The 14,095-nt window shown below is 38.8% G+C and overlaps 1 protein-coding gene across 2 annotated transcripts in view; it reads left to right on the top strand.

Annotated features, from left to right (window-relative positions):
- Positions 1–14,095, top strand: part of LOC131959262 (ankyrin-3-like) — a 138,827-nt gene that overhangs the window by 87,651 nt on the left and 37,081 nt on the right. For both annotated transcript variants that reach the window (XM_059324399.1, XM_059324400.1), the window contains 5 exons: positions 1,734–1,836; positions 3,865–3,909; positions 4,609–4,715; positions 6,763–6,795; positions 9,771–9,995. In XM_059324399.1, coding sequence (XP_059180382.1) covers positions 1,734–1,836; positions 3,865–3,909; positions 4,609–4,715; positions 6,763–6,795; positions 9,771–9,995 — 513 coding nt within the window. The remainder of the gene's footprint in view (positions 1–1,733; positions 1,837–3,864; positions 3,910–4,608; positions 4,716–6,762; positions 6,796–9,770; positions 9,996–14,095) is intronic.

The raw sequence follows: 14,095 nt of genomic DNA, 5'->3' as shown, positions 1-14,095 counted from the left end.
TTAAATTAATTTATCATCATGACAGCAGGTACCAGCTTCCTGTCCTGTGTCCATTGTCCATCATGCAGGAATCTGCTTAATTATCATCAGCTCCTCTGCTTCCTTCAGGCTTTTAGGGCTTTGAATTGTGTGCTGGGAGGGTGTGAAGACTGATGAAAAATGCTCATTTTCAGAAAAAGATGTCAACACTGTACTGATTGCATAAAAGACTGTATAAAAAAAGTGGATGTAGCCTCCAGGTCAGAAAAGAGAAGCCAATGCAGAAGTGCCTTAAACCTGCATTCTTTGCCATCGCCACTAGGGGGCGACTCCACTAGCTGCAAAAAGAAGTCAGTGAGAAAATGAGCCTATTGCTCACTCTATTTTTTATCGCAGTAAACATTCTCGTAATGGGTTTATGGCCTTGATCGTTAGTTTCAAGTCTTCTCCGATACAGTATGATGTTCATTTAGTAAATTATGGTCCCATTTAGAGTAAAATTGTTGAAAAAGCAGGGTGTGATTTAGGGCGTGGCTACACTTAATTGACAAGTTGTTACCACGTCAACCTGTCAATCAGAATAGAGGGGTTACAGAGTGTATCCTTGGGCTGTAAATGACATTCGGAACATTAATATAGCAGTAAACAGCTATTTACGATGTAAAAATATAGTGGAGAAATGGCGTCCAGTGTCAGGTTGCCGGTATAGGTTGGCATGGTGTAAATGGTGACTGAACAAAACACCAAACTCAAGGGAAACTTCCACAACCCAAGTCTGTTTGGTTTGTCCAAATCAGAGTGAAATTGATTGATTGACTTCAAGGATTAAACAAGGATTTAACCACCAATTGAAATGGACTAAACTTTGGATTGTGAAAGCAAACCCAAGGGCTCTAAACCAATCCCCCAGAGACAGTGGCAAACTTTGAAGCCAATTAGTAGCCATTACAACTTTCTGCAATGCCATTGGGGCCAAAATATACTTTTTACTATAGACATAAATTGTGCAAGAGTCTGTAAATCAGCAGATAATTTTTGTTTTGAAGTGCATAAACTTCCCAATAAACACTTGAATAGCCCTAATTAAAACCATTATCTCCTAAAACTTGATTGGTTCACTAGTAATCGATTTCAGAGATATTTTCCTTGAGTCTGAAAGGGAAGATCTGGGTAACTTTATACTTGAAGTCAAAGATTTTTGTCTTCATGCGCCACTGAGCAACTTCCATAGGAATGAACAGGGCCCTGCTTCCAATCTGTATAGAGTTCTGTTAATAAATACATGTTCAGAGCAGTCTTCCACAAACCAGTGGGTGGCTACATCCACTTCTTTTATACAGTCTATGAGTAATTGTTGTGACAAACCCCACGTTTTTGTCACAAAACATGTTTTCTTGCACTGTACATTCACCATCCTAGAGGTGCAGTTTGATGGGTTTTTGTTGCCTCAGACACATTAGTATCCCTTGCACACCTCTCTGCTCCAGCTCTGGGGGTTTTTCTTTGGAAACACTTGATCTCCCTCCTCAACAGCGTCCTTTCTTTTCCTTGTGGTTGTTGTTGTCACTGGTGGCAAACAGTCAGGTTCCTGGAAGCTGCATGCATTTAATGTGTTTATGTTTGTTTTTTCTGTTCACTTTCATTCCCCTCTTACACCCATCCTCCCCTCCCAACTCCTCCTCCTCCTCCTCCTCCTCCTCCCTTCTCCATCATTGTGACTGTTTTCTTGGTAATCCGGCAAACACCACACCAAGCCTGCGTTCCTTCAGTTCTGATAGGTCCAACACGCTGAACCGGAGCTCGTTCACGCGGGACAGCATGATGATAGAGGAGATGCTGGCACCCAACAAAGAGATGGTACGTATGGGTGCCCTTTTTTTTCTTCTTCTTTCTGGCTCTTGTCTCTGTTTCTCTCCCTCTTTTTCATTCATTCAGTAACCGGCAGGTCAGTAACGTGTCTTCCAATGTGCCAAGCTGTCTTGGTGCTGTGCCAAAACACCAAGTACATTCACCAATCCTCTTACACCTGAGTTGGTGTGGACATGAAGACGACCAATCCCGTTACATTTTACTGAAAGAGGAAATGAGATTAGTGGTTAGTGCTGCCAACTTAAAGGGATCACGCTGATGGCCCACTTACTTTAACGGTGCAGCAGAATGGCACTCGAGGTAAAGTAGGAATTCAGGTGTGACTTCTCGTGGATTATATCACACGAGCCAAAAGGCAACGTGACTCAGTAGACTTTTACCTTCTTGTCAATCAGAGCTACTATAAATTACATACAATTGATTTTTTTTGTTAGATAATTCTGTTGAAGAAATACATTTGTACTTATCAAAGTTGGCTTTTGTTTAGTTGGCGGTAGTCGTCTCTTTAAAATAAATAGAAATTGATTCAGCATTAGACACATAAAACAAGATCAACAGTAGGCCAAAAATTATACTTGATTTTTGCTGTTGATACTACGTCAAAAGTGATTTGAAGTGCCTTAAACCTGCATTCTTTCTAATGGCCAGCGGGGGGCAACTCCACTGGCTGCAAAAAGAAGTCTGATTATTTGAAGTCTGTGAGAAAAATGACAGACTTCTCACGTGATTTCTGGCCTCAGTAAAGATTCTCATAATGAGTTTATGGTCTCAGTCATTAGTTTCAAGTCTTTTCTGATAAAGCAAGATATTCATTTTGTAAATTATCGTCTAATTTAGAGTGTAACAGATGACAAAGCAGGGTATGATTTAGGGCGTGGCTACATTGTGATCGACAAGTTGCTACAACATCAACCTGTCAATCAGAAAAGAGGTGTTACAAAGTGTATCCTTGTGCTTTATATGACATTCAGAACATTAATATAGCAGTAAACAGCTACTTACTATGTAACTATATAGTGGAGTCATGGCCTTTGGTGTTGGGTCGTACAATAGGAGCAACATAGTTTGACACAGGGCGTTAAAATGTAATGCCGAGGAGTCCAAATTCCTGTATGTGATGAACTGGGAATGACAGCATGTTTTATTGAGGCAGAGGTAGAAATATCCTGATTCCTAGGAACAACAACTCCTAAAAAATCCGAAATTAGTTAAAAAAACAAATCCAACACTTCCCATATTGCAACTTGATAGCGTCTTTGTTGCCCACATCTTCGCATGTACCCAACTTGTAACTATATTACCGGTACTACGTTTACAGATCCTTCAGAGTCACAGGTGACATTATATAACTATTTTAATGCTACAGTACTAACCACATGTGGGGTTAAGTCGTGGTTTTGCCGTGTCTCAAAGCTTTGCACGCAAGTCCTAAGTCCTAAACTTGGAGTTTCAAGTCCTGAACAAGTCATGATGCCTTTATAACAACTGGAGTTCACAGACATGACATTATTTCTTCTTGATTGTCTTCTGCGACCTGATTGGATGCAGCCTGATTGGTTCGAACAAAGTTGATCTGAGGAATTCAGAAGAATTAATTGATTCATAGCAGACTTTTTAAATAACATATTTTTTTATCTTTGGTCTTGGGGAAACGTATTAGTATACGTATAAGGTATAAGGTATAAGTATTTTTTTTTAAGTCAAAAGGCTCCACACCTCTGTGACTAGCATGACTTGTAAATTAAGTTGCATATGTAAAATCAGCGAGGCACACAAGCCTCTGAGAAATGAATATATCAAAAAATCTTCAATTTGAAAGCAGCGAGACAGAAAACGTTTTCAGAAAGAATCCCAAAATTGACCTCACATGCTGTTTTTTTTTGCCTGCAAATGTGTTGCAGACTGTGCTGCTACAGTGAGACACACAATGCTGTAATTTGAAGAGTTTCATGATTATACGATGTGTGAATGTTACAGCTGCTAAATAACAGGTCGTCTCCTCTCACGCTGCTCCAGATGCTCTGCAAGGAAAGGTCTTTCATTGTAGAGAAACACAATAAGGTAGAAGTTCCAGTGCATGGGAGAATATATTCAGACTTTATTATCATTCATCTTGTGTAGTATATTATATTTCTGTTCAGTTGCACAGCCTGTCTTTGACCATCTTCATCATTTTCTGTTAATATTTTTGGTCATTCTTTATCCACCACAGCAAAACTGGAATACTTCCTTATCAATTGTTGGATTAAAAAGATTGTATTTGGCTGTATGTTTTCACCAAATATTTACACAATGGGATTTTTGACAAATAATCATGAATAATTTGAATATAATGACTAAGTGTATAAAGGCAAATAATAGAACAGCTATGAAAGTCTACAAAAGCATAATTTTACTCTAATGCAGCCTCTAAAACCTGGAAAAGACAAACATTTTGCCATATTACAATATTTAATATTGTATATTTAATATTTTACGAGATATCCAAAATCTAAGAGTCTCATATCATAATATCGATATAATATTTATATTTTTTCTATCCTTAGTAAAGCTTCTCTCGTGTTTTTTATTATTATCCAGTTTCTTTCTGTTGTTTCACTGGCTATTTTCTCTTCATTTCTTCCTTTTTTTCTTGGTTATTTAAATGCACGATTCAACATCTTTTCAGCTGTGAATGGTGATCTAATTTGTCACTCATCATCATGTCCATACCGACTCATGCACACGTGCATTTCAGTGACCTTTTTCTCTCCTCCACAGCATTTGGCGGTGGCGAAGGACTTTGACAGTGACTCTCTGAGGAGGTACAGTTGGACGGCAGACGCGCTGGATAATGTGAACCTCGTCTCCTCGCCGATACACTCCGGGTAAGCACGTTCTGACAGGACGAGTGCATAAAGAAGGACACAAGTCATGTGCTTGTCTTTGTTTCCACCCACCTGTTGTGTATATTCTCTGTCTGTCTCTGTGTATCCTTCTCATTTTCTTTCCCCTGGAGAAAACGGCTCCTACCTGCAGCGGTTTCTCTTCACCCTCTCTGATTGTCTGGTCTTGATTGTAAAGGTGTTAGTAAAAAGTTACACTTCCTTCATTTCTCTGATTACTGGATGATGACAGGGAACCGAAACATTTATAATCTGAAACTACTCAGAGCTGATACCTGAGAGAGATGAATCTCGGCTTTGAATGGACCCCAGCTGATCTTTGACTAAATTACCATGCACACTAATATTCCTCTATTATTGCAAATATTGATGGATGGATGGATAGATAGTTAGATAGATAGATAGATAGATAGATAGATAGGTAGATGGATAGATAGATGGATAGATAGATGGATAGACTTTATTGATCCCAAACTGGAAAATTACTGTTACATCAGCAGAAAAAATTAAAACACCAAGCACACCATACAAAATATTGAAAAGTATATAAGAATATCAAAAACAAACTATCCCCAAAACAACTGTACAACAAACAAATGTACATACTAAAAGTAAATAAGTATAAATAACCAGTAAGTGCAGTTGTATGAGATTCCAGTGTCATCTGTCAGACAGAGTTGAAGTGTTATACAGTCTAATTGCCTAAATATGAGGATATTCTGAATTGCATACAGGACATGTAAACAACATATTCTGTTTGTTTATATTCAGAATTAGGCCTTATTTCAAATGTAACATTTTCCAATTAAGACATGTGGGACATTCCAATATTATTCAGGTTTTAGGAGCTTTCTTTGACATATACAGCGCATTCTTATTATGCATCACAGTCAGCTCTGTTCGTTGCAGTGGTGCTCATGCAAACAGCTTGCAAGACTGAGGTTGATGTGGTGCATGCCCAAAACAAAAGGCCACATTTCTGTTTGGATGGAGAAACACCCATACCTTTAAATATTATGAAAGACTTGGATATGACCAGGTTTTGGATATACCCAAATATAACAATGGTTGAAGGAAAATAATACAAGAATTACGACACTAAAACCTAATTTAGGTGCATCAATCTCTGCAAAACATAGAACAGAAAGCAGAGCATTTTATGAGTGTGCACAGCTGCATGTAAATGTGAATATCAGTAAAATATAAATTTTCATAGCCATGTAAAACATCTTAGGTGGAATATTTCTATGAATTAGGGGGGATATTTTGTGCATGTTAACATAGTTATTGATAAACCTGTGACTCAACTAACTGTGGAAATGAAGGAGCTGTAATTTAAAGCAAAAGTTTGAAATTTATGGAGAAACACTAATTCGCTTTGTGGCGGAGAGTTAGATGAAAATATTAATACAACCATCATATCTGTAGAGCTGCTGCCTCTTTGTCAACTAATTGAATTTTGGGGGGAAAATTGGCATTTGCATATACTGTATATATTCTTCGGATTCTTTGTTTAGAAACTCAGTTTTACGGATCTGGTGATGAAATTGGTTCATCAATTAGTCCAGTGGCTCCCAAACTGGGATGTAGGTTAAAAAATGTGTTTATTTACAAAAAGGTGACCCTGCAGACAAGGTTTGGGAACCACTGGATAAGTCAACAAACTAGTATGAGTGTTGACTAAAAATATCTGTCCTGTAAATTAGAAGAATAACAAAAAAAAAGAAGCTACAATCTGTTATTGGCACCTCTAAAGCTCACAAATTAACATGTTTTATCTCAGTATGAAAAGTGTAAAAACAACCCTTCCAGTCTTGGTACTAAGCTAAGCTAACTGGCAACAGACATGATCGTGGCATCGATCTCTTCATCTAAAACTCTCCGCCGAAAAGCGAATCAGCATCCCTCCCGAAATGTCGAGCTCTTCCTTTAAAGGACTTCTTGGTATCGTCTTCTCAGTGGTATTTCCAATGACAAAGCTCTGTTGTTGACCTGTCACTCCTGCGCTGCTTTGTCGTCCATCCTGCAGTTTTTCCTCTCCGCTCCCGCAGTACGACAGCAGGTGATTGACTGTGATTGGTTGCCCTCTTTTATCACCGTTTGTTGTGACATCCTGTTTCCCGGTGACGTCCCACCCTCTCTCTCTCTCTGTTCACTCATAACATCTGTGTTTGCTCTCCTCACACATGAACTGTGTCGTTACAGTCACGTCAAGTGGTTTGGATTTTTTGGCCTTGTGTTTATTCCTTTTGTCTGGAGTAAATTTTGTGAGTTTATTAACTGATCTGAATGATTTTATGCTGCAGATTGTGACTTAATAACAAAGACATGGCTAGTTCACACAACCCGACTTTATCCCAGATTTTTTCTTTTTTTCAAAGAGGCGGGCCAAGGCGCTCGCCACCACACTGCCGAAACATTCCAGATTTTTAGCGTCAAGATGGAGCGCTTAGGCACTTAAGCCCTGTCCCCATCAGAGGGGAAAACCCTCCATTGAGTTTGTATTGAATAAACCAGAAAAATGTCTAAAAGCTGCTGTTTGGTAAAATGATCTACCAACAGGCTAAAGAACCAGAACTAAGTTGTAAAATGAAGCTCAGTTTATTTAACGTTAACTTACAAATAGGTGCATTTTGTCACGAAGTCATGTATCCAAAGTCAGTTTTAGGCTAACTACATTTCTGGAAATTAAGCTAAAGTATTTGACACTATGTTGCTGGCCTTGTAGTAGAATGCAAATAATTCAGAAAGCTCTGCAGTATCAAGTGCCTTGGCTTGCTAACATATGGCTAACATATAACAAAAATTAGCTTGCTAACATATAGCAAACATGAGTTTGTTATTATGTAGCTAACACGAGTTTGCCAAGATAAAGCTAATAGCTTGCTAACATATAGCTAACATGAGCTTGCTAACAGACAGCTATCATGAGCTAGCTAACATATAGCTAACTTGACCTTGCTAACATAGAATTAACAGCTTGCTAACATAGAGCCAACGGCTTGCTAACATATAGCTCACAGCTTGCTAACGTATAGCTTACATAAGCTTACTAACATACAGCTGACATATAGCTAACATGTGCTTGCTAACATATAGCTAATAGCTCGCTTACATATAGCTAACATAAGCTTACGGCTTGCTAACATATAGCTTACATAAGATTACTAACATACAGCGGACATATAGCTAACATGAGCTTGCTAGCATATAGCTAATTGCTCGCTAACATATAGCTAACAGCTTGCTAACATATAGCTTACATGAGCTTGCTAACATATAGCTAAAATGTTGCTAATATAGATTACAGTTTGCTAACAGCCAACTTGTCCTTTCTGGTAGACATAGAGTGCTAGAATGATCATACTGAGCTTAAATCTAATTTATTATTATATATATATAATTATTATTTATTATTAATATATTAATAGTTTTAGCGATACACAGGCATTGTGTTAGTGTTGGTGTGGACAATGATGCGTGGCGCTCTGTCTTTATGCTAAATATCTGAAACTTCCAAACTTTTGAACGGTTGTAGAGCTTCATATCATTAATCAGTCATAATCAGTTACATACAAGTCCTGTTCGAGATTATTATAATGTATTATTATTATTATTATTATTACCACAGACAACATGTGTGGGCATTTTATATACTTTTCACTGGTTTCATTTATGCAAAATTACACATGTATTCACACCATTTGTTCAAAAGCTACATATAAACTAACATAACATGTCGTTCACCAAACTGCATGGTGTGTATCTGTGCGTGTGTGTGTGTGTGTGTGAGAGAGAGAGAGAGAGAGTTTCCTCCTCTGAGTTACCCACAGGATACACTCCCTTCTAACACGGATAAAACACAGCTCAGGTTACACTGGAGCCTCCTGTGTTGGCGTCTTTGGCTAATTCATCCACACGTTAATTTTCTGGAAATGGATGCAGCCAAAGAGAGAAAGTTGGTGTTTTATTATTATAACCAGTGGTGTAATGTACATTTACTCAAGAACTGTACTTAAGTACAATTTTGAAGTACTTGTACTTTCCATTTTATGCAACTTTATACTTCTACTCCACTACAGTTTGAGGCAAATATTTTTACTTTTTAATCCACTACATTTAGCTGCCAGCTTTAATTACTTTTCAGGTTGAGATTTAACATGAAAATTAAATTATCTTGCAAACCGTATTTACGTTAACTTTGATGTGTTTTTTTTATTCTCAATATCAATTATTTTAGAGTTTTATGTTATTTTATTCTGCTGACTTTTATTTGTTTTTTTTTGCTGTATCTTAGTTTTTCTTTTTATATAAATATATAAATTAAAGCACATAACAGTATATTAAGTAGTTAAAATGAGCCCTACCTTGACAACAATGAAACGCTGCTTACATAAATGCATGAAGAATAATAATAACCAGAGTAACCATAACAATAATAACCGTAATAACCAGGAGATTGATGTATATTCCATATGGTGAGTTTTGGAATATGATAAAGCCCCCAAAGGGGCAATTAATTTGCCAGAAGTATAATAATAATAATAATAATGATAAACTGACTCATTTCAATAGGGTCCTCGCACCATCGGTGCTCCCTAATAATAATCAAATAATATATATTTAGAATATATAAATCAATCTGAGTGGGTCCATTCTGCATGATGAGTACTTTTACTTTTGATACTTTAAGAACATTAGTAGTAAGTAAGGGATCTGAACACCACCACTGATTATAACCACCACTTTTTAAAAAAAAGCCATAGCCAACACAGAACACTCTCAGAACACATTTCTGTTCTTTCTTTACCTCTCACACTTACTTTGTGTGTGTTTTGAAGATCACAGCATGAGAAGGGACTTCACCTCAACCAAAGCTCTTCTCTCCATCAACACTGCTGTTAAATTAACGTGTAATTTACTTTTTATTCCATTTCCTTTTTCTATATCCTCTCTATTTCTTCTCCAACATGTCTTCTATCACTCTTCCTCCTCTCCTCCTTTTCTCGTCCTTTTTTCCCCACCCTCCTCCATCAGGTTCCTGGTCAGCTTCATGGTGGACGCCAGGGGTGGCTCCATGAGGGGAAGTCGCCACAACGGCATGCGGATCATCATCCCGCCCAGAAAGTGCACGGCGCCCACCAGGATCACCTGCCGACTCGTCAAGAGACACAAACTGGCGTCACCTCCTCCGATGGTGGAGGGAGAAGGCCTGGCCAGCCGGCTGGTTGAAGTCGGGCCTGCAGGAGCTCAGTTCCTCGGGTAAGAGTTAATATTTGTTTTTTATTCTAACAATATTGTTGCTGTGTGCTTAATTGCTTATTTTTCTGCACTTTTGTTGGGTGACTTGACATCTCCTTCCTTCTGCTTCTTACCATTCGCCATTTCCAGCCATCTGCGTTTATATTTGAAAGTGTGAACGAGGCGTGTGTGCATGTTGAGGTGGGATACATGCTGTTTAATTTGCAGTTTAAGGTGTAATTGTTGCGGTGTGCACACCCTCAAGCATTGAGTTCAGCTTTGGCAAAGTAAAGGCTGTGGAAACTGTATAAGTATATATGTGCACATGTTTTAGTTTTATATACATGTCCAACAGGAAGTGTGTCAAAACCAACGGAAATTATAAATCTGGTTCAACTTAATGGAAAGGCTTTTTTATTACTTGTTTAATTTATTCAATTACAGTGTAAATACAACAAAAAATGCAAAGTATGTGTCTGCATGTTTGACAAAGATGGTTCTGAATTTGATTACAGCTTTGAGACACAAACATGCGTTTATAACATTGTTTATAACAGGGCTTAAAGGGATAGATTTTTTTCAAGTGGTGTTGTGTGGGGTAATTATCCAGTCAGTGTGTTATCTACAGTGGGTGTTTGTCTGCACGCTCCCAGTTTGGAAAAGCAGGCAGGACTACCGGCACAGAAGTGAAGGAATGTACTTCTGTAGAAGGGGGAAGCAGCAAAAAATATTTTATCCACCTAAAAAAATCAATATCAGTTTAAGTGTACACTATATTTCCAACATTTTCAGTCCTTTACCTTGCCGTCAGACAGACCTTTTCAACAGGGAGCTGAAGCTACTCTGTTCAAAGCCACCAGACTCCATTCATGACAAAATCTAGCCTGGGTATACCCAGACTGCCTTGCGCGCTCGAATTTGATTTCGAACCTCCAGACGGTCTGGAAACGAGGCGATTATCTTAGCCCTGTTTTAGGGATCCAATCACAGAGCGGGGAGGGACGGTGAGACGATGACGCGTACTACTCGGCACTTGGAAGCTTTCCTGATCCAACATGGCTGCTGCGGACGCGAAACTCTCTTTAGCTGTAGATGGTGTTTTAAATAGTTTAGAGCGAAAGTTGAAAGGCGAAAGGTCTCTCAGCGGCTCCGCTGTCCCCCGGCTCGTAACGATAACACCGGTAGCGGGGCTATTAGCGCCGCACGGGCGGTTTCTGCGGCTCGTTGCGCCGAGCCGGTGAGACCGCCGGTCACCGCCGGTGATCTCGCTCCGAATCGGGGGACAGCGAAGCCCCCAGAGACCCGCAGCAGCTTGTTTATTGCCCATAAAATCAGTGGATGTGTGTGGCTGAATGACATGAGGGGGAATAAAGCGTGAAAATAAATAATCTTGCAGAAAGCGAGCACTGGAGAAGCAAAGCAGCAGCAACACTCTCTCACAGACACACACACAACAAACATCCATCTCTGTTGCTCTACTACGTCATCTGGTATAACTGATCTGATTTGCTAAGAGCTACCTACAGACGCTTTGATAGACATTCTAAGCGTCCAATAAACGGCTCCGGAGGATCGTAAACCACACCTCCTCTACGGAGAAATACATTGTAGGTGTCCAGACCTAATCTCCAATGAGATTTGGTCTGGTGTTAGCCAGGCTAGACAAAATCAGTAATTTTACAGGAGTTGCTGGTGTTCTGCTGCCTCGGGTAGTTAGATTGTTTGAGTTGTTGTGTGACCCTTATAGGAGATATTTCCACACTGCTGTTTTTACTTAGGAATCTTATGGCTGATGCTGAACTGAGTGGCGTGCCGTTATACTGACTTTGCAAGTGTGTGTTTTGTGTGTGTGTACGTGGGTGTGCGTGTGTGTTTCATTATCTTGCGGACACAGTAAACTGCACCTTCCCAGAAAGCTGCCAGCCCTTAATGAAGGCGAGAGCCTGGTTAGTCCAGTGCTTCAGCTGGGACCCAGAGGAACTAGATTTGTTGGGTAGGAACCAAACATAGCATCCCCCCCTCCTCCCTGCTCCTCCCCCCTCTGTACCTCCCACCTCCCCCGAGGAAACGACATGACCGAGGCTGATTCATGCTGATGGATATGGTTCTTTTACCCATCTCTGTTGATTTGTTAGGATACAGCATTACTATTATATGGTTGCCATGTAGTTTTGGGAAGAAATCAATGACATAGCGAACCTTTTTCAAGGGAGGAAAACTAGTTTAAAGTTAGTTTCATGACGAGTCCACCACAGCAAAGTGGATTTGTTTTAGCTCCAAGAGCAGAGAGGGAGAAACACAGAATACAGCTTCTACAATTGAGATCTTAAAATTCTTCCTAAAACTACACAATATAGCTATAACTCCATTACGGTTACTTTCCAGCCACTTTCATTTAGACACCATTGTATGTTTATTTTATTTCAGAGGCTTTCAGTGGGCTTCTGATGTCACTGAAAGTAAAGGTTTTAATGGGCTGTTGGACTGGACTGCGCTTGTTGGGCATGACCCTTCTCCTCGTCAAGCCAAGCATCATCCTGCTTCCCATGACCGCTGTTACTTTACTTCACCTTTTAAGATCAGTTTTATGTCATCCCTTTAGTGTTTTTTGTGTAATTTGTTTACAGAGACTAGAGTAGAAAGAGTTTGGCTGAGTTGTAACGTTGCATATTGTGTAACTTAACTTACAGCTCAACTCATGAAGGGTTTTTTTTCATTATGCTTATTGACAAGTAGTAAATATACCGTGCTTTGGTGGGTTTGAGACTTATCATGATTATATAAGGACTGTTTGTCACAATAAAATTTCTCCATTGTGAGTACGTCAGCCTTTTCTTCAAGTTATAATATTTATTTGTCACGTGACCGCTCAGCAGAATTAATCATGGCTTCAGTGTCACTGAGGAGCAGAATTTAATGTTTTGAACACAATTTAGTTATTCTAAATGAGACATATAAAATAAAGTGATTTTGACAGAATTATCACAATTTTAAGCTTTGTTATGGTTACTTTTTCAAAACAGAAACTTTCGTTACCAATGATCTGTTCAAGGACCATTGGAAAGTTCAAATTTTGACGTTAATATGTTTTTATAGTTTCTTTCTACAGTAAACTGTGTATTTTTGGCGATCTTTTAAAGAAAACAAGCATTTCAGTTACTTTTTCCTCACAGAATCGTTCAAGGACTGTTGGAAAGTTCAAATTCCAACTTTTTTATTACTAGTATATTTTCACGATCAGAATTTTGGCATTTTTTGTTATTTAGAAAACTTTTTTTTGTAATTCCAAGAGTTTTGGTGGGTTTTTTGTTGTTGTTGTTCATTGGTAGAGGTTTCTTTATTATTAAGATAAGCAGAAATTCTAATTCTGGGTGATATGATCTCAATTTGGGTTGTGATTTAGAGAATTTAGCATATAAAATAATAAAATGAATCACATACTCCTGAACAGCAACAAAGTTGACGTTGACGTCTCCATGGAAACAGAACCAAACGTTACAACTGTCGTCAGATTCTGATTGGTGATTGGTGCTTGAAAACATGTGACCATCTTTTCCGCCGGGAGCCCCGCCCACTACAATCCTAGTGAAAATATCATAGAGAAAAAGAATAATTAAATTAAATTGAAATCTATCTTCAAATTATAAATAGCTACATATATTATAGCTTAATAGCACAAATAAAAAAAATAATTAAATATAATTTTCATTGATTTGACTGCGCACAAATTAACGTGCACTCAAAGCGCGTCGCCGCTATAACTACCTATGGGTAAGTGAAGATTTTTGGGTCAGGCACGGTCGGGAGTCGCCCCCTCCGACAAATTAAGGTATTCACTTTGAACTTGGAAAGTATACAGTATCAGACCACTTGTCTGAGTGAGGTGACAGGCATTAAGTGAAAAAATAGCATGAATGTACCACTTGTGCCCAACTCAATAACAACAATAACAGTATTGACAATATTTATATACAGTCTATGGCCCAACCGTTACAGCCTGGTCGGAAAGTTCTGTATGGAGTACCGTTAGCTAGCTTAACGGTTATTAAACCCAGCAGAAATGACTAGCTACCGTATGATTACAGTAACGACACTCGACGGTTTCTTGCATTGTAATCAGA

Source organism: Centropristis striata, chromosome 21 (assembly GCF_030273125.1).
Source record: "Centropristis striata isolate RG_2023a ecotype Rhode Island chromosome 21, C.striata_1.0, whole genome shotgun sequence".
NCBI classification, from domain to species: domain Eukaryota; kingdom Metazoa; phylum Chordata; class Actinopteri; order Perciformes; family Serranidae; genus Centropristis; species Centropristis striata.
Note: the sequence above shows the minus strand (reverse complement) of the source record. Positions and strands in the feature narration are given on the sequence as shown.